Below are 25,326 nucleotides of genomic sequence, written 5' to 3' on the forward strand. Positions count from 1 at the left end.
ACAATATTTACTTGCATTTATATTTATATATATATACTATAAATGATTTTTTTTATTTTTTATTTTTTAATTTTATAGCAAAGCCATTTCATTCAATGAGAAGAAAAATAATACAAATGCATATTTGTCCAAAGAACTTGGGAAATGAAATCTGGACCTGAATTCCACCACACCAAGGATGTTTTGCAAGTTTATGATCAGCCTCATTTCCTATGCACCTAGCATGATGTACATTGGATCTTCTGCATCAACTCTTTAACTTCTTGAATCAGGTTGCCTGGTAGTGACAAAGATTTTCCACTAGCTTGTACCTCTATCACTATAAGTAAAGAGTCACTTTCCACAATCAGTTCATTTAAACCCATAGAAATACATAGCTGAAGCCCTCTAAACATAGCAAGACATTCAATCTCTGTAGGATCTTTAAAAATAATAGTGGATCTCACTCTTTTTTAAAACGATTACGCGGCGTTTACGCACTTTACGATTGTATGTAGAATTACTCTTTTTTTAATGATGAGAGTCAGTTTCTCTTATCCATCTCAAAGCGAATTTCTCCTATGAACATCTCAAAGCAACCTATGAAAATGCGACCTTTTCTAGTGGGATATTGCACAACTACAAGCAAGTTAAAATGGTCCAAAACCTCCATTCAAGACCACTGAATCAACCATCTTGATAACTACTCTTTATCCATTTCCACTTTTTGTTAATGTTTTTGAAGTAATTAAACTGAAGTTTTTATTGACCCCCATTTATGCCATTGTTAATATATATAAATTTCATAGAGAAAACAAAACAATAGAACATATAACGTTTAAATTAAATAATTAACAGCTGCCATCCATAACAAATTATCTCAATGCTCTTCTTAAAAAGGTTCATAAAATCATTGAAGTCGCAATATAGCTAGGCTCAAAGTGTTGAGATCTTTGCGAACAATTTCTTGAGGATTGTATGAATTCCACATGGAAACTATGTCACTGCTTTCACCAAGATTGTGAGATCACAAGCTTTTCCAATAAGCCCTTCATTGGCACTTTGAATCCCAAAAGTTTTTGAGGTATCCCAACAGCTTCAAAGCAATAGCAACATCCACAAGAACCAAAATCCTGTTGAAAAATAAAGCAAAAGGAAAAGGGCATCATGTTTATGTTGTCTTCCTGCTTTATCAAACAAGGCAGAAGAAAATTATCAACTCTTTTGATCGTTGTGAATGATATTTATTCATGTTTCCTTGGAGTGCAGCTTCTAGCTGTAGCGAAGTAATGGCAGAAGAAAACGGACATAAAGTAGATAATTTGCACGTCAAATCTGTGAATATGTGCTCTATGTTGAATCTTCAGAGAGGCAAAAAACGATGACCCAAAAAAAAAAACAAAGACGTCAATCTGGTCACAAAACTGTTTAAGAGAAAAAGGTATTCGAAAGCGCTACCCTGCCTAACAATTCTTAAACAAAGGAAGGCTTTGGTGGGGAAGAAGAAAATAAAGCAAAGAAGGCAAAAGGGCTGGACAATTTGTGTACCTCCAAGAACCATCTTCATTTGAGTTTTTAGTCCCACTGTCCCGCTCCAAGCAAACCCTGAACATATGAAAACCACGTATCAAAGTTCAAATTCAGACATAAAGTGAAGGAAAAAAGGGTAAGAAGGAAAACAGAAATCCCATGTGCTTTACTCGAAGGGAATGGGATTTTCTCTCTTTCATTTAAGATAGATAGTATTTATTTATGGCTAGTTTGGGTGGCAGATATTCCATTACTATTTATTATTACTTTTTACATACTTTTCACTACGAGGACTGTTACATTCACAAAGGAATTACATAAAAACAATCTTAAAAACTAATGTGGCTTCATCTAATCCATTAGATTTTCTTTATAATAAAAGTAACTTTACAATCTGACGAATCACATCAAGCCATGTCAATTTGTGAGATTGCTTTTGTATAATCATTTTGTAGCTAGAGTATTTCCTTTTACGGAATATGTGAGATCACTTCACTACCTAAACGCAATCTTAGTGTAAAACACGAGTATTTTGATGTCACATTATGTTATAAGTACATCAAAATATTCCATGTTTTATGCTAAACGGACACTGTAATTGAAATGGAGAATACCTATCCTGCCTAAAGTCTATGGCTCATAAGCAATGAGCATGGGATAAGAACTAACCTCGTCCGAGGCAGTTGTTGCTGCTGTTCACCCCATTTCTACAAATACAGGCAAATGACTGGTCCAAGCCAGCAAAACCGCACAAACCCCCACTTGCTTCACAATCCTTACACTTATCAGTAGAATACGAATCATTATATTGCAAAGAGATTCCAAATTTCCATTGCATCGGATCCCCAGCATCATCCCCAAACCCAGATATTGATGTATATGATGAACACTGGAGCTTAGGAAGGTCCAAAGCATAACCTGACCCAAGGCCGCTCGGAGAGTCATAAACACAACATGTGGAAATGGGCGCATTTTGTGGCAGTCCAATGCCTGTCACTCCCTTGCAAGAATACAGCCCTCTACAGATACGAGAACCTGAGCCAGTATCACAAAGCTCTTCATCAAGATCAAACACAGGAGAGGTTGTAGAGCAACCGAGCAAAACAAAGATATCATCTTCAGTTATAGTGAAGGGGCTTGCCCTATCTAAGCTGAAGCTCCCAGAGTTTTGCATTGAAGAACAAGTTGACATAAGGGGGTCTGTAACAAATATGGTGCTGCTCGGGTAGTCGATGGAGGAAATAGTGTAAATGCCAGTGCCAGTAGAGAACTGGAGTGTCCCGGAGCTGCATTTTATGTACCTGGCAAAGTCAGGATGCCCGCATCCAAAACCGGTGCCGAATGGGAACTTTATGGTGATAGTGCCGCATGTGTCATGACATGTACCATTAATTGGGATGGCGTGGGAAGCGGCAGAGACTGGGGAAACTAATGGGAGCAAGAGCAGGATGTTCATGAAGATCCAAGCACTGGAGGTGAGTGACATTGGTGAGGGTTTTGGAACAGTTTGAGAGATTCAAACATAAAATATGAAGCAAAGTATTTCAAGGTTTCCACTCGAGTATTTGATATTGAAAAGATATGGGTAGAAATGGCTAGTGTTCTTTTCGGTGGAGGTGATCATTTTTCAACGTTGTCTTTCTTTTTCCTTTTCTGTTCCTAAAAAGTTGTGCCATCTTTTGTGGGTTCTAGCTACAAAGCAGTATGCATTTTCACCAGTAGAAAGGACTAAAGTGGAAAATCGACACCAAATGGTGGGCTATAAGGATGACAAGATCGCAGTTGTGTTTAGACATTGCTCCCTGGTGGGGTCTAAGCTACACGGATTTTGGACAATCTTATAAATCCCAGAACACAAAAAGCTGACGAGAGCTTACAAAATGAAAAAGGTTCAGGAGCTCCCGAAAATGAGAATCATCACTTTCTTTCTTTTTTTTAAATTCCAATGCAAACACACCCACATACCAGGCAAGCCTACCAACTGATGCAGGTTCAAATTAGGCCCTTACTGATCTCACTTCAATAATGAAACCATGAATGAAAAATATGCTGCACATGCAACTGCTTAGATTCACAATAACTGGGTTTCAATTCCTGCCACATCTGGGCAAAAAAACATGAGCGTTTCAGACTAAAATTTTAACCCAAAGAAATAAAATAAGAGACAAACAAGAGTAAGACAAGACAAAGTAGTTTTCCCGTATTGGGTTCCAGCAAAACATGTTTATGAGTTGTTCTGCATTCCCAGTGAAGCTGACAAGCTATGAGAACTCCCAACCGAATTAAGACTGAAGTTAACTGTATACCCTCTTAACTGATTCCCTCCAGTTACACCTAAAAGTTTACATATTCCCAAAAAAATTATTGAAATAAATTTTAGGACACCAAACAACCGGTTAAACTGCCCGAGCAAGTCGCTTCATTAAACTAGTTCTGAAATTCAACCCTCGTTAACTGTCACGATCGTATCCTGTGTTGCTGGGATAGCCTCGAGCTTGTATCACGAATATAGGACTTGGTGAATTCAAAAAAGCAATTAGATCTTTCATTTTGCGGATGTTCCCTCTTTCATCTGCATTATAGTTCCAAGCACGCGCTTTCTCTCTGCATTGTTAATAGCAGCCTTTGTCAACGGCACAAGCATCAGGAACATCCGTTGCATGCATCCAAACAAGCTCGGTTTTTGAAAGAGCAAGCCAGCTTCATGTTCCTCTGCCTTAAATTCCATCAAAAGAAATTGGTTGCTCAGCAGCCAGAGCTGTCAGCTGAAGCTAGAATGGATGACATACCACACCCAGTTGAAGCTCATACATTAAGGCCAGCCCAATTCTTGAAAGCAACAAGTGCTTCCATTTTTCGAAAGTTCCTCTTCCTCAATTTTGCCACTTTGAGCTTTTTATGGGTCTCCATAAATGCTTGCTTATACCTCCACTTATCCACAAAGATCTTCATTTCCTGAGTTTTCTCCACAACTTGCATCACTGCATCAAAGAAACCTCCCTTAACCAGAGCATAAAGGAATGCATCCACCAAATTGTGATCAAATTTGACCCCCTTCTGCCCATCATTTGAAACTTTTCGTTTAACCTCATTCCACAGCATCAAAACGCTGAAATATTTCTCTGTAGTCACATATCCATTGATTTGGGACAAATATGTCTGGTCATTTGGTTCGAACTGCAGGAATATCATCCTTCTGAAAGTCCTCCTTGCATCTTCTAATCGCCCAGCTTTACAAAAAGCATGAATAATAGAGTTCCAGTCATGGGTTGCCACTTCAATACGAGGATCCTCAACAACCTCATCTAAGAAGGCAGCCATCAACTCAGGCCGATGATTCTCCATTAAGCCAGTCATTATAGTTAAGTAACTACCCTTAAGGTCAGGTATTCTTGCTTCTCTCATGTCCCTAAACAAAGAAAAAGCCGACTGAAAATCTTGGCTTGACATGGATGCTTCAATCAAAGAATCATAGGTTTCTACATCCAACTGAATGCCTGAATTGGTAATTTCCATGACCAGTTGAGTAGCTTCAGCTGTTCGATGCTCTTTGCGGTAAGCCTTCAAGATCGGAACATACACCCCAAGCCCTACGGATCCTCCCTGAGCATCCATCTCCTCAAGAATGCTGTGTGCCTTATCTGATAATCCAAGGTTAACACAAGCATTAACAATACCATAGCCCACAGATCTATCAACCAAAACTGACGAAGGCTCTAACTTTTGAGCTTCAATGATCAAAGTTGCTAAACTCTTGACACTCCCATTATTAAGAAATCCATTAACCACTTCACGATAAGTTTCTTCTCCAAACTTTGAATCTTCGCAACAATGCAGAATAGTTGCAGACACAGATTCTAAATTGCCCGACTTTATGTACCCACTAACCAAATTGATGAAAAAGGCACTTTTGTTTGAAAAACCAAATCCATCCATCAAACCTTCCAACTCAATTATCTTTTCTCCAAGCCCCTTAAGTGCATACAAATAGGCAAGAGAGCCAAAACTCGATTCATCTGGCCTAATACCCAAAATGGACATTGTTTCAACAACATTCTCCGCATCGCTCACTGATTCCAGTTCACGGCAACACCCTTCCAATGCCGCATTACAAGCGGGCAGGTCAGGTTTCATAAAATCCAACTTCTCATCCAAAGCAATCCTACAATTTTCTTCGAAAACCCGCAAAAATGCGACAAAGTTACCATTTTTCCTACTTATTTCAACAAGCGCACTCCCCCATAATCCAAAGGGAACAAAATACCTATTTTTTAGCATACACTTTATCAAAGCAAAAGCAGGGGCAGCAGTGTTGGCACATTTCATAGCACTCAATAAATTCCCAAGCGTTTCAAAATCCAACAACTTAGGCTTCTTCTCTATAAGATATACCACAGAGGCAAAAGCCCTCTTGAGATTGTGAATGTCGTTGAGGGAGGACAAGTGGGTGACGAGAGAATTTGTGAGGGACTTACTTGGGAAGACAGTGTTACTGGTGAGGGCCTTGAAGGATTTCCACGCCTCATCGGTGTTGCTGGTGAGGAGGGACTGGTGGAGCGTGGTCTCTAGCGTGGCTATGTGATCTGGGGTCAGGGCTCGCGGAGGTTGGTCTGGGGATGCCGAAGGCGGTGGTGATGGGGTTTTCTTGAGAGCGAAGATGGAAGGTTGGAGGAAGGAGTAGAGGGATGGAACTTCGGGTGTGGAGGAGAAGGGTCTCCGCGGGAGAAAGGAGAGTGGTCTCCTCAACATTTCTCTACCGGGCTCTCTATTCCGAGTTCTCCATGCATCTACTCTGTTTCCCTAGTTGTGGATTCATTTGAGTAAAGTTTACGTTTTGAGCATTAAAAGAAAGAACAGAATAAACAGCTGGAATAGCTCAGTTGGCTAGAGCGTGTGGCTGTTAACCACAAGGTCGGAGGTTCGAGCCCTCCTTCTAGCGTTTTTATTTTGTGCTATAAACCCCAACTTTTTTGTTTGTGTTTTATTCAAACATGACCCGCACGTGCTCATAGGGATAAACTCGGGTATACACAAACAGTTTGGTCAAATAGAACAACGTTGTTCACTTGTTTGTTTACTTTGGCAAAAGAAGTACGGTGTACCAGAACAGACCTGAGCTCCTCTCCGTTCCCTTGGATCAGACGGAGACAGAGGCACTTTGACTCAGTTCTCTCATGGAAGCATCAAAATCGTCCTCTACGGAGGTCATCTTAGAAGAATGGAATGGTTCTTCTTCCACCAAGCTCTCCAGAACTGCCACCATTACTGCTTCCCCTTCTCTCTCCGTCCAAAGGTTGTGTTTTTTTTTTCGTTGTTGGGGCTTTTCGTTATTAGGCTTTATTCGTTTCGTTGACTTGTTTTACTTAAAAAATACACGCAGGTCTGGTGGCCGATTCCACCATGTTTGGAGACGGGTTCTCCAAGCATTTGTACCCGAGGCAAGTTTTTTCTCTCTTTCTTTTTTTCTTAATCTCCTCTAGTGTTCTTTCAGAAACGAAAATCAAGCCCGATGTTTGTCTCGTTAATCTTGGTTTCTCAAAGTGCAGGGTTTTCCTAACAGTGTGACTCCAGATTATGTACCTTTTCAAGTCTGGGATTCACTGCAGGTAAAAAAGATCAAAATCAAAACATGGTAATGGATTCAGAGGCATCGTAAGAAAGAATGTGGGAAATTGTCGCTGACTTACGTATGTGGCTGAGTTATTTTCTACAGGGCCTTTCAACGTACATTCGGACCATGCTTTCGACACAAGTATGCTCTCTATACGTTTGACATTTATAAGTTTCGATGCATTGTCGAAGGCCCGCTGATGGTTACTAAAACATGGTGCGCTAAAATCAAATTTTAGGCTCTTCTTAGTGCTATTGGAGTTGGTGAGAAATCCGCGACTGTAATTGGTGCCACATTTCAGGTAAGCGTATGCATGCGAAACGTGCATAGCGTATATTTCAGTTTAAATTGATTTTATTTGGGATGTTTGTGTTAACAATTGTCCTTCCCAAGCAGTTGGAACTTGGGAGAAGGGTTTATTCTTTTATTAAGTTTGCAATATGTTGACTATAAATTTGGAACATTGAACAGTGGTTTTTGAGGGACCTAACTGGAATGCTTGGAGGCATTTTATTCACATTCTACCAGGTCAGTGGTTCTATAATTCTGCTTATTTAATTACATAGAAGATTTTGACTTTGTTTTGATTAATATCCCCTAGAGCACTTAGGGTACTTCGCTAGATGGATCTCACTCAATCCGAACCAATTTCTTTTATGTTCAATGGTTTAGATTTTGCCACATCATCATCTTATCACTTCAGAATTCAAACTTAGTGCGGTAAACATGGTAATATTAAGATAATACATATTTGAATCTCAAAGGATGCATAGTTAGATGGATAACCTTCAAATATATTTTTATTAATACAATCGTTTACATATCAAAAAAATATATATTTGCATCCACACATTATGAAGAAAGATAGATTAACAAACAAATCCATCTTTCTTCATAGAGTTCTGCTACATTCAGTCAATTTTGCGTACTCTTTGCGCACTCTATTAATGTGATTGGCTAAAACAGTTATTTTATATTAAAAAAAAAGTGATGCAGCCAATCACAATAGTGGTTATGGGCCATCTCTTTTGGTTATGGGCTGTTAAACATGTTCACTTCCTACTTAAGGATTCTGTCCGCATGATTCCTCCTTAAACATATTTTATCTGCTGTGTGACTCTCTGTTCTTCAGGGCTCAAACCTGGATAGCAATGCCAAAATGTGGCGTTTAATCGCAGATCTTATGAATGATCTTGGTACGTTCTCATAAGTTGTTGTGTCTGTGTGTGTTAGGGGGGGGGGTGCATATGCAGGCTGACAAACCTCCTTTTTGGCTTCGGTTTGTTATTTTTGTCTTCAAAGCTGGACATGGACATTTAAAAAAATGTCTTCAAAGCTGGGCAGTTTAATTTTCAATAGGAAAAAAAAAAAGTGCATACTATAACGTTCCGGGTTTAGTATGAGAAGATGGTGGATGGGATCCCACATTGCTTAAAAGGAAAAGGTTCTTATGATTTATAATGGTTGATTTTAATTATACCTTGATTGCTTCTTTGGGTATAAGCTCATATACGGCTTGGACTTGGACATATACGCGTGAGTATTATTGTATGTTATGAAGTGCTAGTTCTAAATAATATCGCTTTGCCCGTTAATAGCTGGTTGAACCTGTGGCCACTGATTTGGTGGACAATGACCAGAATGGTTGTTATAACGGTTTCAGGAATGTTGATGGACCTGGTTTCCCCCTTGTTTCCTTCAGCTTTCGTGTTTGTAGTTTGCTTGGGGAGCCTATCACGATCATTCAGTAAGTACTCATTTTCCTAAATCATACATTCTGAAGAACTACAAGTTACTGATGGCTTCTAATTGATTGTTTACTTCTGTTGCCATGTAGTATAAAAGTTACATCTATCCTTTCCCCATGGGTGTTACTGGTTGTGAGTTTTGAATCATTGGAATACTATTTCATTTTTACAATAAGTTTCTATAAGTAATAAAAGTTCATTGCCAAATGAGTCTGGTATGCAGGAATTCTTTTTTGCTATATAGCTTTACATATCTTGCTAAAATGTCTAAATCTATCAAAATAAATGAAAAATGATGATGCAAAGGAGCAGTTTTCAGAATTTTTAATTCCATCTTTTCCCATATTGTTCACAATCAGCTGGTGTTGCTGGTGGAGCAACTAGAGCTGCTTTGACACAGCATTTTGCCCTTCAGAGTAATGCTGCAGATATTTCTGCCAAGGTACTGCTGCTGATATTCTAAATACTGGACGAGAACCATGTAAACTTAAATCTAATCAGTTGGAGTAACTGTTGACTTGCTTTTGTATGTTGCTGATAGGAAGGAAGTCAAGAGACATTGGCAACAATGATTGGCATGGCTTTGGGAATGCTTCTTGCTCGGATTACAATGGGGCATGCACTAGCTATTTGGTTTTCTTTTCTGTCACTCACCCTGTTCCATATATATGGTAAGTTATATACATGACGGCTGCAATGGAAGCTTCTCTTTGACCATTGCACCTGACATGCAACTTCCAGGAGCCCTTATGACATTTTAATCTGACTTAAGTTTGCCTGGAGTTAATTATAGATATAAGACTTTGAGATGCTGCACCTGTTCCAATGTTCTCTCCAATTTTTGTTAAATTGCCTTATTTAATTTTTAATCTGGCTGTGTGTGGGTTTTTTATTAATCTTGGTTCAGAAATATTTCAATTTTTTGGCAGCAAACTACAAGGCTGTCCGATGCCTTGTCTTAACCTCACTAAATCCTGAGAGGAGCTCAATTCTTTTGCAGCATTTCCTGGAAACTGGCCAAGGTAGGTCCTGTGGTTGCTGTTTCCCTAGGGCCGGCTAAGTTTTTACTTCCCTTTTCCTGCCATTGCAACTTATTGTCAAATCGAGCTCCTGAATTGAAGTGATCCAAATAACCAGAAATTATTTGGCCCCTGTAGTCTGTACGTTGTCAAAGTTCTAGTCACTCCATATCATTGTAGGGTCAACTGATGCCATTAACAGATTCAAAGCCAGGCTTGCCATGACTTTCCTCTTGAACATTGTATTCTCAGTTATTAATTCGCTTTTGTTCTGCTCTTGTACAAAATTCCGTGTGCCATACTGTAATTTTTCTAGTGCAATATTAATGCCTTTTAATTTAACACAAAATTACTACAATGTTTTTCGAGGCTTGATTTAAATTTCTTAACGCCTTCATTTTATGTTTCGATGGCATTTTAGTACTTAATCACCTCAATCATTGGACCACTCAGTGCAATTTCTGTTTTATGTTCTGTGTTTTTTCAGTTCTCTCACCTGAAAAGGTCTCTAGGATGGAGCATGTACTACCCGCATGGACCACTTCATGGAGCTCCAAGAGTGCTAAACAGATACACATGCAAGTACACTTAGGTGTAAGGGTGTCTTCTCTTAATCACTCGGAACTGTGAGTTTTGAAATCCATTCATCTTATTAACTTCACATGAAGGTTCCTTTACGGTTTATGGGTTTCCTTCTTGATTACATATCCAAAGAAAGGAGTTCGGGTTTCCTCTTCCCTCTAGGACTATATGTTGTTCAAAGAGCAGCAATGTGCTGCTTGCACTTCTGCAACAATTTTTTTTGTGAGGGCACCTCAATTGTATGATCACACTTGTAACGGAGCCCAACACACTATACTGCTAAGCTGACATGAATATCATGTGGATCAATTATTATATAGATCCTGTTAGATCTCTCAAGTCATTATTGTACAAAATTGACAAATTAAGCAATACTTTTGAACAGGATGGACCTGTTGCATTCTGCAGGATCTCACTACAAGAAAGGTTGAGCTCTACTTTATATAAAAATGAATTTTCTATTAAAAACTCTAGCTCATCAGTTGTTCTTTTGGTCTGACTCTTCACAGCAAAGTATGTGCTAGTGGAGAAGCAGGGAATTGTCCATGCTACTTTGCATAAAGACTCGACATCTGCAGATGTCTTGCAGTCATTTTTTCATGCCCTTGTTATGGCAAATCTTACAGATAAAAACAAGTCTGTGCATTTGGAGAGCCAATCATGGATGGATAATCATTACGAAGTTTTTATTCAAAAGGTACATCTTTAATTTTTTATCCTCTACTTCAATCAGTTCATTTTTGCATCTTTAATGACCCAATAGGATTGTGCGTGCTGCCCATTTGGAAGAATGGCATATACATTATCATATAGAGTGCCAACTGGATTACTTAAAATTATATTCTTTTCTATGATGGGTGAAACCAATCTCCACTGTTGGGTGGGATATCCAGTACACCCTTGATCTTGGCATGTGTTGGACCCCTCTCCTGGTACTGATCCATAAAGATTGAGGGTTGCAGTGGATTCTCCAAATGCAGTAGAGTATATGTTCTATGTATTATTTATTGGCGAAGTCCTGCACCTCTCCATACACTGGTGTGGCTGCAAAAAAAAAATCGGTTTCTGTAGGAATGAAAAAGGAGCTGAACTCATGGAAATATATTAGTATTCTACTGTGATAATTCAGAAGCACAAGATTGTTGTTATGTCGTCACTTCTATATATCGTTTATGGTTCAAATGCTGTATGAATTGTTTTCTTTCATTGTTTTACAGCTAAGGTCCTCAGGTTGGAAAACAGAACGACTTCTATCACCTTCTATTGTTTGGAAGGCAAAATGGATCTGTGAGCCTTTGGATGCAAAGATGGACTAGGTGATTTGTTTTTATCGCATAAAGATAGTGATATGAGGTGAAATTAGTGCAACTTGCCATGATACGGGGCCATTGATCAATCTTGGTTATTCGGTACAGAGAACTGTTAGATGACAATCTTAACAGAGGAACATAGTCAGTCATTTTTGGCTCCATTGCAGTTCTGGCTGATAAGGATCTATCCCAAGCCTCTAGGCGGATGTGGAGATTTTGTTGGCATTACGCATACGATTATTTGTGAAGAAATCCATACATCATGGATCTTATTTATCACCATGTGTTGTTTTAAATTAAGGTTTCAACAACTCTATTACTGATAAAAAAAAAGGTTTCAACAACTCTATTATGAAACACGCAACTTGCAACATTCCAACTTTTCCTATTCATCCATGCATTTGATATGTCAAACGAGTCGACCAAATTCAATTTCAAGCATAGAACGACAGTAGTAGCAGTCTGGATGAGTTGGTCTCTGTCTCTTCATTTTGAGCTGAAGTACTCTTCTTGGAAGTCAGAAATAACTTGATTATGATTTTTGGACATCTTTGTATGTCATTTACATTAAGCTGTCTTCTTCTTTTATTATTCAGTACCAAGAAATTTACAATGCTTTTGAGCGAACTGTATCCTGTTGGCTGTGAAGCTCTCACAGTCACGTTGGATTGATTACTTGTGTTTTATACAATTTCCAGACAACGATCTTTCAGCAGCATGATTATTTTCGATGCCCTGATGATGCCATAAGAAATCCAACAGCTACAATAAACATAAACAACATACTGACAAGCAATATATATGTTCTTCGTGATGATTTTCGATACTCTCCAAAGAGTAGGATGGCCCAAAAAGTGCTCACGAGTGGAAGTGCCTGATATCACACCAAATTGAAATGAGCACTGAGAAGTTGGTGAACGTGCAAGTGTGACAGGCACACCCTTGTCCAAGACAATAAGGGGTGGTATTTAAACTGAAAACGTCACTAAGGAAAATCATATAATTTTATAGTCAAGTATTCGCATGCTATTTTGTAAATGAAATAAAACTAACCTGAACTGCATCTGCAGCTGCATATCCTGCAGCTTCACCTCCCATAAATTGGAGACCATTGCCAAACCCACACAAAAACCCAGCCAAAAAGGCCCAGCCTCGGCCGTTCCAGTCTCTCAGGTAAGCCTTAAGGGACGATCTAGGTAAATTTAGTACAGGGTGGTAAAGGAAGGTGATGTTTAGAATGATGGCAAGGACAAAACAAGAGACTGAGAAGTAGAAAAATGTAGTATAGACTGACAAGTGAGGAACCCCTTCCTTTAAAGTGTGCCATTGGTCATTTGTCGCCAAATTGAATGCTGGTGAGAATAGAGAGAAGGAGACACCAGCAAAGAAAGCTATGGCCAGTCCAATTAAAGTGCTCTTCCCAAACACCTGCAATCAGAATCATACCTATACATTACATTCATGGATATATATTTGTCTATCTATGCATAATGGTGTGCAATTCCTTCAAAAAAGAAAAAAGCAGGCCAACCAACTAGCATAGAGGTTCTTGGCAGCCATGAGTTCATAACTTCAAGAATAATTGCCTCAAATTTATTATGTGCAGGTGGGAGACGAAAAAAATGAAAATTCCATATTTCAAAATTAACAATATATACGTCGAATCAAAACCACCCACCTTAATAGCTCTTCTGTTCTCTAGTTCTATGAGAAAACCAGCAGTCCCGGCTTTGGCTTTATCTGCAGAACCATTTCCATTTTCAATACTATTGATGTCCAATATTAAAAGAAAAAGGTAGAATTACCAATTTATTATAAAATGAAAGGAGCCCAAACATAGAAAATAAAAGTCTAGAGAGAGTTCCTTACCATTGTTTGTAATTGTTTCTTTAGACATGGAAACATCCATAGCCCTGGCAAAAGGTTCAGTTTGTAGATGCATCAGCGTAACATGAGCAATATTGCTTGAAGAGGAAGAAAAGAACGTGTGATGCTGGAGAGATTTTAGTGGAAATTGACCTAATCCATGCAAAACCATGGCAAGGAAAACCATGAGAGCAAAGATAAGTTGAAAAACAGCCATCAAGATTAGGGTGAAGAGAAAATTACAACTGCATTTCCTTTCCAGAGAAAAAAAAAAATCTCTTAAAAACTTTAGACAACACTAATTATCGTGACGAGAAACCTTTAGCTCCAAATCAGCACAATTCCATTCATAACTATGAAGGAAAGAGGCATACTCAGCTCCAACTATACAACCACTTGGCAAATTTTTTAGCTTTTCTTTATTATCAGCTGCATTGGATGCGTGAACAGCAGAGCCAAGACAAACCGCAGCCAAGAAGCAACCAACACCAGTGAAAAGGATCTCAGCTTTGTTGATTTTGTCATCCAAAAAGTAATTCATTGTTGTGCCTGTCACAGTTGGAACAAAGCCAATAATGAAAGCAGACATCTTGCCAGGCTTTTATTTCATTTTCCTGAATTCCATATCCAAACACACACACACACACACTGCATGCGTATTGACATGCCTCTGAGAGAGAGAGAGAGACCTATAACAACGGTTATGCTTGCAGTGATCACTTGTGTCACTGATAAACCAACAAAAGCCCAAGCATACTGTGCAGACAGATTGCCAAGGCTGAGCACCACCCCACCAGCCATTGCAAACAAAACAGAGGGCCAGTTATCCTGCATCAAGAACTCTAGCAGAATCATGAATCGGTTGTAACTGATGTGATGCCATTGCACCAAGATTCATGTCCAAGTATGCAGCATCAATCAACTCAGAAGATTCAGAACTACTTCTATGTGAAACACAGCACAATTAAGATTAATAATGCTTCATAATTAGTGCCTCATGGAGGATAGAATGTTAATTTATGTAGATTGATAGTCTTCTGTTCATATATCTACACCCAGACTTTCTGATGGTTTCCACCTATCTAACAAAGCATTAAAACAGGGCTATCAATCTACTTACACTGGGCTGGCAGCTCCATATTTAGTTGTTCACAGTTACAGCTAAATAGTTCACAGACATTAAGGTTCCCAGCCCACATAGAGATGGAAAGATTAACTGTTTTCTTTTTTGTTTTTATACTGATATTAGGCGGTACTTGTGCCTCTATTCATGTCACATGCATGGTAAAGGTGATAGCCCCAATCGACAGGTGGACTGGAGAGAGAGAGAGAGAGAGAGAGTGAGAGAGAGAGAGAGAGAGCAAAGTACAAGGTTGGCATGTATGTTAAAAAAGGTTGTTTTTTAACCACAATGGGAGCAAACAAAATTGGGATTACATATATTAAGTCATATGCATGTAAAAGGTTAAAAATGTCTTATATTCATCCTTCTTTGAAAGGAAAACAAACAAACAGCCATTTATGGTAGGTTCTACTTTAGCATGTGCCTGATGCCAACAACAGGACCAGTTCATGCCATCAATATTTCCTTCCCTTGTGAGAGGCCACATTAGAAGAATATTGAAACATTAAAAAAAGAAGGGAAAACAACATAATTTGCTTTAAAGGATGATAATTCACAACAGTTGTGCCAAAAATGCTTTGAGAAATACGAAGATGGTAAGAACCTACCACAAGGCAGTCATTATCGGCGAGGACTGCCTTTCAAATGCTTTGAGAAATACGAAGATGGTAAGAACACCGCCTTTAATATCCATTAGGAACTCACCTGAGAAAGTTGAGTTAAGAAATTGGGTGAATCGTTTGTGCCCTTGCCTATCTCCCCAAATGTTAAAGCAATAATTACAGCAGCCAAGAGATTTGTGATCGTGTAGTCAAGGTAAGTATGTTGAGGAAGACGACCACGTCTTTCCAGGAGAGTCAGAATAGCAGGCCATGTGCCTAGGAAGATCAAGGCAAGCAGCATACATACAATGGCACCTCCTTTGCTCTCCACGATGTACACTTTCAATCCCCTATATATAATCCTCTCAGTTGATAGATTTATCGATGAAGGTATTCCAAAGAAATCCTGCAGGGAGAGGCAATATGAATTACTCTATTTTATCTGCCTTTCCAAACACATCAAGTATAACACTCGCCACTCAGTTTGATGGCCAATATTAGCACTTGGAATGATTCCAGCCCATGAAACAGGATGGGAATTCACTTGCTAAAAACATCTGAAATGCATGGGTGCCACCATAAAGGGAAAAATATAAGCGTTGACTATAAATGAGAAAGAAAGCGTAAATCTCCATATACAAAAGGAAATTGAAGGGAAGAGATGATTCCAAATCACTGATTTTTTGGGAGGCCAAATTATACAGAAAACCTACCATTACAGAAAATCCAATCATAAGACAGAAGAAGAAGAAGAAGAAGAGTGGAAACCCAGCTGCCCTCGTCGTCCACCACTCACGAATTCATGAAAATAATGGAGTGTTAGTAGAAGAACACAACCGAACAAAAATCTCAAAAGTATCTACAAACCATGTTTATGAGTGTAAATTATAACTAACAGTTGTCATTGACATTGAGATATGGAGACGGTTCACCTACCAATAAAAAACTGTTGCAAAATTATCTGGGACACCACAACAGTTGACAGAGATCCCCACTCACATCACAATCACAATCACAACCTCAGACTCCCATCTAGGAATCTTCCAAATATACCCTGAACCAAAACAGAAAAAACAAACAACAAACTGTTTTACTTCCGAAGTGCAAAATGTGAGGTGTGTTCTAGGTGAAGAAATCTTGATGGGAGAAAGGGCGAGCAGATGTATGAAGATCACGAGTGTAAGCAACGGAATTAACTACCAAGGTCAAATGGGGCGTTTAGAGAATTAATGAAACGGTACGTTTGAATTCATGTAATAACAAGGTTTTGTTAAACGGTGCGTTATCTATAATAAACCGACGTCGTTTTTGTTCTTCTTGTTGTAACAGAAATAAGAGTTAGTTAGAATCTGTTAGTCTGTTAATTCTTACGATTGTTCTATAAAAAGAAGGATAGGGTATAGGCAGAGTATCGGGAAAATTGAGTTGAGTTTGATTGTAAGGAGCTTGGAGAATGCTCGAAATTCTCTTCTACAAATAAAGAAAGATTCCTGCCTCTTCTTTGTTACTTCTTGAATTGTTTATTGGCTTGTATTCTGCTTTTTCTTGAGTTCCAGAGAAGAAGACACATAACAATTGGTATCAGATTGGCGATCCATGGTTGAAAGCACGCGCGCAGCTGCTTCGAAGGCTCAGCAGGAAGCTGTTTTGAAGCAATTAGAAGACCACAACCATGCTATTAATAGCATTCACGAAAGACTCGATCAATTTTCTGATATGTTGAAGTCATTGGTTGAGTTTCAGCAAGTTAACTCTCGCAGGGAGGAGAATCATGAAGAAACTTCGTTTGGTAGGCGTTTGAATCAAGAGGAGAGGTTTCCAAGGGGCATTAGACTCGACTTTCCCCATTTTGATGGCTCTAATCCAGGAGCATGGATTTTTAAAGTAACACAATACTTTGAATATCATCAAGTTTCGATGAATCAGAGACTTTTAATGGCTTCATATCATATGGAGGGTGAGGCCCTCGTATGGTATCAAGATGCAGTGGATGGGGGTATCTTTACAATGTGGGAATCCTTTGTAAAAGCCTTGCTGGTCAGGTTTGGTACTACAGCCTATGATGATCCTATGGAGTCCTTAACACGATTGAAACAAGTATCTTCTGTGGCTATTTACAAAGCACAGTTTGAAGCCTTGTCCAATAGGCTGAAGGGGTTGTCAGAAAAGCATAAACTAAGCTATTTCATGAGTGGCCTTAAAGATGAAGTTCGACTTCCTGTAAAAATGCTTAACCCTATAAATCTTAATGCTGCCTTTGGCCTTGCTAAGATCCAGGAAGAATATGTTTTGGCATCAAGGAGGTCTTGGAAAAACAACACAGCAGTGCCTGTTAAGAGCCATGGGGAAATTGTGGATGATAGTTCCAAGTTTCAGAAGCATGGGGTACCAACAAGGAGAGTTTTTTCTTCACAAATGGATGAGAAGAGGAAGAAAGGCCTCTGTTATCATTGTGAAGAAAAATGGAATCACAGTCACGTGTGCAAGAATCCCAGAGTTTATTTGATCCAAGCGGAGGAGGATAAAATCCAGCCTGTTATTGAAGAATCAGTGATCATAGAAGAGGGAGAGGTATCGGGTGATGCTGAGGACTCTTTAGAAGTTTCTGTTAATGCTATTTCTGGTTGCAGTAATGGAAATGCTATGAAGTTGCATGGCAAGATTGGCCCTTGTTCAGTTGAAATTCTTATTGATTCTGGAAGCACACATAACTTTTTGGATCCTATTGTGGTTCAAGAAGCTAAGTTGAATGTCAAAAAAGACTACAGCTTGCAAGTAAGGGTCACCAATGGTGATAAGATTTTGAGCCAGGGAAGGGGTGAAGAACTAATCAAGATTCAAGGTTTGAAGTTCTCTGTTCCTTTTCATGTATTAACATTGGGAGGATGTGATATAGTTCTTGGAGTTCAATGGTTAAAAACCTTAGGCAACATTATTTGGAACTTTATTGATATGTCAATGAGTTTTTAGTGGAATGGGCAGATGGTTAAGTTGCAAGGGTTGACTGCTGCAAGTGTTCACATGTTGTCAGGGACTATGGCAATTAAATCAGATTTTATAAGTCAACAAGCATGGTTGTTACAGTTAAGGCCTGTGGAGCAACCACATAATGAAGTATGTACTGGAGGACCAATGGCTGAGTTGCTTGAAGGATTCCAGGATGTGTTTGCTGAACCTGTTGGATTGCCACCAACAAGAGAGTTTGATCACTCAATCAACCTGAAGGATGGGGCTTCTCCTGTTATTAGGGCTGTACACAAACCGGCCGGACCGACCGCCGCCGACTCAAACCGACCGCCGGATTCAGGAACCGGCCGAAACCGGCAGAGAACCGGTCGGCCGGCGGTAGGAAATCAATGAAACCGACGTCGGCCGGTTCGGTCTGCGGTTCAACCCCGGTCTAAACCGACGAACCGACCGACCATTTAAATATATATTTTAAAATATATTTCTTATACAAAACGACGCCGTTTCACATGAAACGGCGTCGTTTTGTTTTTAAACCTATGAAAAAAAAATTAAACGGGGCCAACGGGCGCTGTTTGGTCTAAACCAAACGGCACCGTTTTGGTTAGGGTTAGAACCCCCACTTTAGACCCCCGAATGGCCGAATCTCATTTCGTCTCTCTCCTTGAATCCTTCGGCTTCGAAGCAGCGGCAGCCTCCCTCTCCCTCTCCCTCTCCCTCTCCCCGGACCCCTATAGGCCATAGCCGGCGCCGCCATACAGACTCCATCTCCCTCTTCCTCTCCCCGGACCCCGTGGCCATATACTCCCTCTCTCTCCCCGGACCTCGTGACGGCGTGACCCCAGACCCAGACTCCCTCTCTCGTCGCCGACAACCCACAGCGGCACAACCCTGTCTCCTCTCTCATCGCCGACGGCGACGACCCACACGGCCCACATCTCACTCACTGTAAGTTTTATTTTCACATTTCTTGAGGAATTTTTTTCCGTGGCCATATGAAATATTGCTTGCCTCTGGTTTGTCATAGTTAGTAAAAATATTGTGGTTTGTGATTGAAGTTGTGTCGTGTGTGTTTCTGTGAATCTGAGTTGATGAACTTCTGTGACTCTGTCCGAAATGTGAATCTGTGAAAATGAGTTGATTGACTTTGTGTCGTGTGTGTGTGAATCTGTGAACTGAAAATTGAAAATTGGAGATTTAATGTGTTTAAATTTGATGGGTGATGAATTTAAGTCACTAAAGTTGAAGCATCTAAGTTTGGTTGGTTAAGGCAGTTGTGATGATTTGTGATGATTAGTGATAATTTTTGTGCTTACAGTGTGATAATTTGTGATGATTAGTGATAATTTTTGTGCGTGTGTCTGTGATAGACTTGTGGATTGTAGGGTATGTTTGTTAATTTTATTTCTTACTAGTCTTTGAAAGTTTGAATTAATGAATTTAAAACATGAAATGTGATGAGTGAACTAAACTTAGATTAGAGTCTTAGACTTGTGATGTTTGCTATGTTGCAAACTAGCTGTTGTGATAATGTACGTGATAACGTATTAAGTACTAACGTGTAATATTTATGTTTTGTTTTATAATTAGATGGATTCTTCGTCGTCTCCGATTGATATTGATACATCAACACCAACCATTAACTTGGGAGATGATGTGAGGGAGACCCAGTCATCAAAACCCCCTAGTGCCCCTACTAGTACTACTTGTCCATTACCTAAGAAACGAAAAGGGAAGGATCCATCTATTGTTTGGGACCATTTTACGAAAGTGGAGGGTTATGTTATAGATGATCCAAAGGCTAAATGTAATTATTGTGGCAAAACATATGCTTGCCACTCAAAGAGGAATGGGACTTCAACAATGCAAAACCATTTGCCTTCATGTCCTAAAAATCCTCATAAACGTGGTCCTTTGGATAGGTACCAAAAAATATTAACAGGTGAGGCAACACCTGAGGAGGGGGTTGGAGAGAGTGCCGGTATGTTAAGGAGTCTTGTAACCCACAAATATAGTGAAGATGTTGTGAGGTTGGCGATTGCAGAGATGGTAATTGTCGATGAGTTACCATTTAGAATTGTTGAAGGACAGGGATTTAAGAAAGTGTGTTGGGCTTTTGAACCTCGGTTTAAAGTGCCATGTCGTGTCACAGTGGCAAGAGATTGTATGAAATTGTATGAAAGTGAAAAGGAAAAATTGAAGAAAGTGTTAAAAAATGGTGGCATGAGGATTTCGTTGACGACCGATACATGGACATCAATACAGAATTTGAATTATATGTGTCTAACTGCACACTTCATTGATCAAGATTGGAAATTGCAGAAAAAAAATCATTAACTTTTGTTTAATCCCTAATCATCGAGGGGAAACTATTGGGAGATATGTTGAGTCATGCTTGTATGATTGGGGCATTGATAGAATATTTACTGTGACAGTTGATAATGCAAGTTCAAATGATACAGCAATTTCATATTTGAAACAGTTTTTGAGTGGAAATTTGTTGGGGGGTAAGTACATGCACATGAGATGTTGTGTTCATATATTGAATCTTATTGTGAATGAGGGTTTGAAGGAGTGTAATGACGCCATCACAATGGTGAGAATTGCAGTTAGATATGTGCGTTCATCTCCCGCAAGATTAGACAAGTTTAAGAGATGTGCTGAAAAAGAAAAAATTGATTATAAGAAAATGTTGTGTCTTGATGTACAAACACGATGGAACTCAACTTATATGATGTTGGAGGCAGCTGAGAAGTTTGAGAAGGCTTTCAGGCGGATGGAGAGTGAGGATTATAATTACCTCTCTTATTTTGATGATGGCACTGGGTCTGGGCACATGGGGCCTCCTAAAGCTAGGGAGTGGGAGACAGTGAGGGTTTTTGTTAAATTTTTGGAGATGTTTTATGATGCTACTAATAGATTTTCTGGGTCTTTATATGTGACAGCTAACACCAGTTTTTTAGAGATTTGTGATCTCCAAAATGAGTTGATGGAGTTGAGTGAGAGTCCTAATAGTTGTTTGAGGAGTATGGCCATAAATATGAGAACAAAGTATGATAAGTATTGGGGGTCATTAGACAGGCTGAACTTGTTCTTGTTAGTTGCAGTTGTGCTTGATCCACGAAGCAAGTTAGGACTTCTTACTTTCCACTTGAAGAAAGTTCATGATGAGTTTCGTGCTGATGAGTTGGTGTCGAATGTGAAACAATTATTGAAAGATTTGTATGCAGAATATAATGTGGAATTCGGCTCCACCACGAGTAGCCAAGAATATGTGCCCCCTCCGACATCTAGAACCATGAATGATGGTGATGGCAAGCGTGAGACCAAATGGTTCTATGAGTGGTATAAAGCATCTTCCGCCATGGGATCTACTATTGCCAAAACAGAAGTAGATCGATATTTATCAGAAGGTTGTGAGGCACTCTCCACATCGTTTGACTTGTTGACTTGGTGGAAAATTAATGAGGCTAACTATCCTATACTCGCGAGGATTGCACGAGACTTATTGGCTATGCCTGTTTCCACGGTTGCGTCTGAGTCAGCATTTAGTACGGGAGGTCGTGTGCTTGACCCTTTTCGGAGTTCATTGGCTCCAAGAACTGTTGAGGCACTGATTTGTACTCAAAATTGGTTAAGACATTCAGCAACAACCATTGATATCCGGGAGGCTATGGATAATGTGGAGAGCTTCATAGTAGAATCAGGTAATATTTTATTTGTTTTCATTGTAATTTAATTTTAGTATTTTTTATAAACCAAATTCACTAACATTTGATGTTTTATTTTTTTATTAATATTTATTAATGTTTGTATATAGAGTTGGGCACACAATCAAACGTGACAAGTATTGAAGATTGAAGGTTGACGATGTGAAGTTAAAGAAGCAAGTAGCAATTATCCAATTTGTTGTCATTTAATTATGTTATATTTTTTAGTTGCATTTTGTTATGCTTAAGACAATTTATTTTTGTTTTTGTTTTTTTTTAATATGTATTAAGTAATACTAAACATCTAGTGAAGTTAATTTTATTTTTTTTAATTATGTAATAAGTAGTAAGTAATAATTAATATAGTTAGTTAGTAATAGACTAAGACTAGAAAATTATAAATGATATTACTATTAAAATTTAAAATGAAATCAACTCAAAAAAAGCTCAAAAAGAACTTGGATAATGAAATAAGGAAAAAAAAAAAAGCCCAAAACAGTTTGTTGAATTGATCCAATTATAATAGAACAAAGGCCCAAAAGAAGGGCCCAAGAAAAGCCCAAACCGTTCAAACCGATCAAACCGACCGGAAACCGGCCGGCCCGAAAGCAGTCGGTTTCGATCGGTTTTTTTCTTATTAAGAAACCGGTCGGTCGGTTTCGGTTTCATGAGAAAACCGAACCGAGTACTTCGGTTTTCAGCCCTACCTGTTATAGTTCGACCTTACAGGTATCCTCATTACCAGAAATTCGAGATAGAGCAAATTGTACATGAATTGTTGCAAACTGGTGTAGTAAGACCCAGCCAAAGCCTTTTTCTTCACCAGTGTTATTGGTTAAGAAGGCTGATGGATCTTGGCGTATGTGCATCGACTATAGAGCCCTTAATAAAGAAACCATTAAAGATAAATTTCCAATACCTGTAATTGATGAACTTCTTGATGAACTGTTTGGAGCTCATGTGTTTTCAAAGCTGGATTTAAGGGCTGGATATCATCAAATTCGTGTAAAGGAGGAGGATATTCACAAGACAGCATTTAGAACTCATGAAGGCCATTATGAGTTCTTGGTAATGCCATTTGGTCTTACAAATGCTCCTGCCACCTTTCAAGGATTAATGAACCATATTTTCAAACCCTTCTTAAGAAGGTTTGTTTTGGTTTTTTTTTATGACATTTTGGTGTATAGCAAAAATGTTGGTGATCATTTGTTGCATGTAGAAACTGTGTTGGGCATTTTGAGGCAGCATACACTTTATGCAAAGATGTCTAAATGTAAGTTTGGTGTGCATGAAATTGAGTACTTGGGCCACATTATTTTGGGGAAAGGGGTACAAATTGATGTTGCCAAGACAGCAACCATGATTCAATGGCCTATTCCTAAAACCTTGAAGTCCTTAAGAGGATTTTTAGGATTAACAAGTTATTATAGGAAGTTCATACGCAGTTATGGCTCCATAGCAGCACCTTTAACAGATTTGTTGAAGAAAAATTCATTTTGTTGGAATGATAAAGCTGCTGCTACCTTTGAGCTCTTGAAAAAAGCTGTGAGCAATCCTCCTGTGTTGAGGCTACCAGACTTCACCAAAGTGTTCACCATTGAGTGTGATGCTTCTGTGGTGTGGGCCTTGGGGCAGTCTTAATGCAAGATTCTCAACCTATTGCCTTTTATAGCAAAGTCTTAAAGGGAAAAGCACTACTTTTGTCTACTTATGAGAAAGAGCTCTTAGCTCTAGTGTCTGCTATCCAGAGATGGAGACCTTACCTATTGGGCCACTTCTTTAAAATCAAAACTAACCAACAAGCATTGAAGTTTTTGGTCGAGCAGAAGATAGGCACTGAGTCACAGCACAAGTGGGTGTCTAAACTGATTGGTTATGACTTTTCAGTTGATTACAAGAAGGGTAAAGAGAACTTAGTAGCTGATGCTCTTTCGAGAAGAGATGAGGAAGAACAGCCACAATGATTTCTTTTCCAAATCCCTTGTGGATTGAAGAGTTGAAAGGAAGTTATTCCTCCTGTTCTAAATTTTCTGCAATTCTGACTAAGTTGCAGCAGGGTCAGGAGGCACCAAAACATTTTTCCATTCAGCAAGATTTGTTGCTGAGGAAGGGGAAGTTGGTTGTCATTCCTTCTACTTCATTCCACTCCAAGGTGCTGCAATTCATCCATAACAATCCCCAGGTAGGTCATGTGAGATATCATAAGACCTTACAAAGGGCAAGAAGGGACTTTTGGTGGGAAGGCATGAGGAAAGATGTCAGAAGATTGGTGAAAGAATGTGAAGTTTGTCAAGTCAGCAAGTATGAAAATGTGCAGTACCCTAGTCTTTTACAACCACTTTCTATACCTCAATCTCCATGGTTGGATATTTCCATGGACTTCATTGATGGGTTGCCCAATTCTAATGGATTTTCTGTGGTGGACAGACTAACCAAATCTGTCCATTTCTTTCCCCTTTCACATCCTTATACAGCTGTTAAGGTTGCTCAAGTTTTCTTTTCTGGGGTGTTCAAATTGCATGGGCTACCAAGATCAATTGTTTCTGACCGAGATGCAGTTTTCACTAATTCATTTTGGAAACAGTTATTTCAGATGCAAGGGGTCTCCTTGGATTTCAGTTCTTCTTACCATCCTCAGTCAGATGGTCAAACAGAAGCCTTGAATAAATGTGTGGAAGGGTACTTAAGGTGTTATTGCAGTAAAAAACCAAAGGAATGGATTTCATGGTTACCAATTGTTGAATGGTGTTACAACACTACTATGCATTCTTCCATCAAAATGTCTCCATTTGAAACTCTCTATAGCTATGCACCACCAAAGTTGATGGCTTATGTCTCAGGTACGTGCTCTAATGATGCTGTTGATAGGCAGCTAAGGTCAAGGGAGGAATTGTGGAACTTATTGAGAGACAATATAAAGAAGGCATAGCATAGGATGAAATTCTATGCTGACAAAAATAGAAGTGAAAGATCTTTTGAAGAGGGTGATTGGGTCTTTTTAAGACTCCAACCTTATAGGCAGAAGTCAGTGGCAACGAGGCATAACATGAAGCTAGCACCAAGATTTTATGGACCCTTCCAGATTGTGAAAAAGTTGGGATCTGTTGCTTATAAACTAAATTTGCCTAGCTCATCAAAAATACACCCAGTTTTTCATGTGTCGTGTTTAAAAAAGAAACTTGGCCAGCATATTGTACCCTTACCAACATTACCTCCCACTTATTCGAGTGGTCAGTTACAACCTGAGCCTCAGAAAATTTTGGAGAGAAGAGTTTCTAA

At 39.1% G+C, this 25,326-nt stretch overlaps 4 protein-coding genes and 1 non-coding gene across 10 annotated transcripts; 2 read left to right on the forward strand and 3 right to left on the reverse strand.

Annotated features, from left to right (window-relative positions):
* Positions 1-811: 811 nt before the first annotated feature.
* Positions 812-3,465, reverse strand: LOC109014374 (wall-associated receptor kinase-like 1). The gene is made up of 3 exons (XM_018996816.2): positions 2,179-3,465; positions 1,528-1,584; positions 812-1,112 (listed from the first exon to the last, which is right to left on the reverse strand). Exons 1-3 carry the CDS (start codon positions 2,993-2,995, stop codon positions 1,078-1,080), a joined length of 909 nt encoding a protein of 302 aa, XP_018852361.1. The 5' UTR covers positions 2,996-3,465; the 3' UTR covers positions 812-1,077.
* Positions 3,466-3,547: 82 nt separating this feature from the next.
* Positions 3,548-6,283, reverse strand: LOC109014373 (pentatricopeptide repeat-containing protein At1g69290). Its single transcript, XM_018996815.2, has one exon. The coding sequence runs from the start codon at positions 6,256-6,258 to the stop codon at positions 4,315-4,317; it is 1,944 nt and encodes a 647-aa protein (XP_018852360.2). The 5' UTR covers positions 6,259-6,283; the 3' UTR covers positions 3,548-4,314.
* Positions 6,284-6,374: 91 nt separating this feature from the next.
* Positions 6,375-6,448, forward strand: TRNAN-GUU. The gene has a single exon. It is a non-coding gene; the product is annotated as a tRNA-Asn (tRNA).
* A 124-nt stretch (positions 6,449-6,572) lies between these two features.
* Positions 6,573-12,367, forward strand: LOC109014367 (protein root UVB sensitive 3). Its single transcript, XM_018996804.2, has 16 exons — positions 6,573-6,802; positions 6,890-6,947; positions 7,056-7,115; positions 7,223-7,261; positions 7,359-7,421; positions 7,592-7,648; positions 8,253-8,316; positions 8,784-8,867; positions 9,228-9,310; positions 9,410-9,539; positions 9,798-9,890; positions 10,375-10,513; positions 10,855-10,895; positions 10,979-11,166; positions 11,687-11,785; positions 11,885-12,367. Exons 1-15 carry the CDS (start codon positions 6,684-6,686, stop codon positions 11,783-11,785), a joined length of 1,317 nt encoding a protein of 438 aa, XP_018852349.1. The 5' UTR covers positions 6,573-6,683; the 3' UTR covers positions 11,885-12,367.
* LOC109014369 (ureide permease 1-like) lies at positions 11,174-16,322 on the reverse strand. 6 transcript variants are annotated; one of them, XM_035684470.1, is made up of 9 exons: positions 16,084-16,318; positions 15,474-15,776; positions 14,335-14,473; positions 14,020-14,194; positions 13,649-13,692; positions 13,458-13,519; positions 13,074-13,207; positions 12,833-12,971; positions 12,396-12,653 (listed from the first exon to the last, which is right to left on the reverse strand). In XM_035684470.1, exons 1-9 carry the CDS (start codon positions 16,102-16,104, stop codon positions 12,501-12,503), a joined length of 1,170 nt encoding a protein of 389 aa, XP_035540363.1. In that variant the 5' UTR covers positions 16,105-16,318; the 3' UTR covers positions 12,396-12,500. The 6 variants fall into 6 exon arrangements, with proteins under 6 accessions (XP_035540362.1, XP_035540363.1, XP_018852351.1 ...); XM_035684469.1 differs by lacking the exon at positions 12,396-12,653 and adding an exon at positions 11,174-11,513 and having other exon boundaries at positions 12,833-13,207; positions 16,084-16,321; XM_018996806.2 differs by having other exon boundaries at positions 12,833-13,207; positions 16,084-16,314.
* Positions 16,323-25,326: the final 9,004 nt, after the last annotated feature.

The sequence above is a fragment of the Juglans regia genome, chromosome 13 (assembly GCF_001411555.2).
Source record: "Juglans regia cultivar Chandler chromosome 13, Walnut 2.0, whole genome shotgun sequence".
Taxonomy (NCBI): Eukaryota; Viridiplantae; Streptophyta; class Magnoliopsida; order Fagales; family Juglandaceae; genus Juglans; species Juglans regia.

What these genes read in the sequence shown, in the direction of transcription:
- LOC109014369 (XM_018996806.2), bottom strand. Translation starts at nt 16,104, where the DNA reads ATGATTGGATTTTCTGTAATG. An exon ending in TCTTAACTCAACTTTCTCAG is followed by an intron (nt 14,474 to 15,473) that starts GTGAGTTCCTAA and finishes TTCTTGATGCAG; the next exon opens with GATAACTGGCCCTCTGTTTT. An exon ending in AGAACAGAAGAGCTATTAAG is followed by an intron (nt 13,208 to 13,457) that starts GTGGGTGGTTTT and finishes TTCTGATTGCAG; the next exon opens with GTGTTTGGGAAGAGCACTTT.
- LOC109014367 (XM_018996804.2), top strand. Translation starts at nt 6,684, where the DNA reads ATGGAAGCATCAAAATCGTCCTCTACGGAGGTCATCTTAGAAGAATGG. An exon ending in CTGCAGATATTTCTGCCAAG is followed by an intron (nt 9,311 to 9,409) that starts GTACTGCTGCTG and finishes TGTTGCTGATAG; the next exon opens with GAAGGAAGTCAAGAGACATT. An exon ending in AGGATCTCACTACAAGAAAG is followed by an intron (nt 10,896 to 10,978) that starts GTTGAGCTCTAC and finishes GACTCTTCACAG; the next exon opens with CAAAGTATGTGCTAGTGGAG.
- LOC109014374 (XM_018996816.2), bottom strand. Translation starts at nt 2,995, where the DNA reads ATGTCACTCACCTCCAGTGCTTGGATCTTCATGAACATCCTGCTCTTG. An exon ending in CAACAACTGCCTCGGACGAG is followed by an intron (nt 1,585 to 2,178) that starts GTTAGTTCTTAT and finishes TCATATGTTCAG; the next exon opens with GGTTTGCTTGGAGCGGGACA. An exon ending in AATGAAGATGGTTCTTGGAG is followed by an intron (nt 1,113 to 1,527) that starts GTACACAAATTG and finishes ATTTTTCAACAG; the next exon opens with GATTTTGGTTCTTGTGGATG.
- LOC109014373 (XM_018996815.2), bottom strand. Translation starts at nt 6,258, where the DNA reads ATGTTGAGGAGACCACTCTCCTTTCTCCCGCGGAGACCCTTCTCCTCC.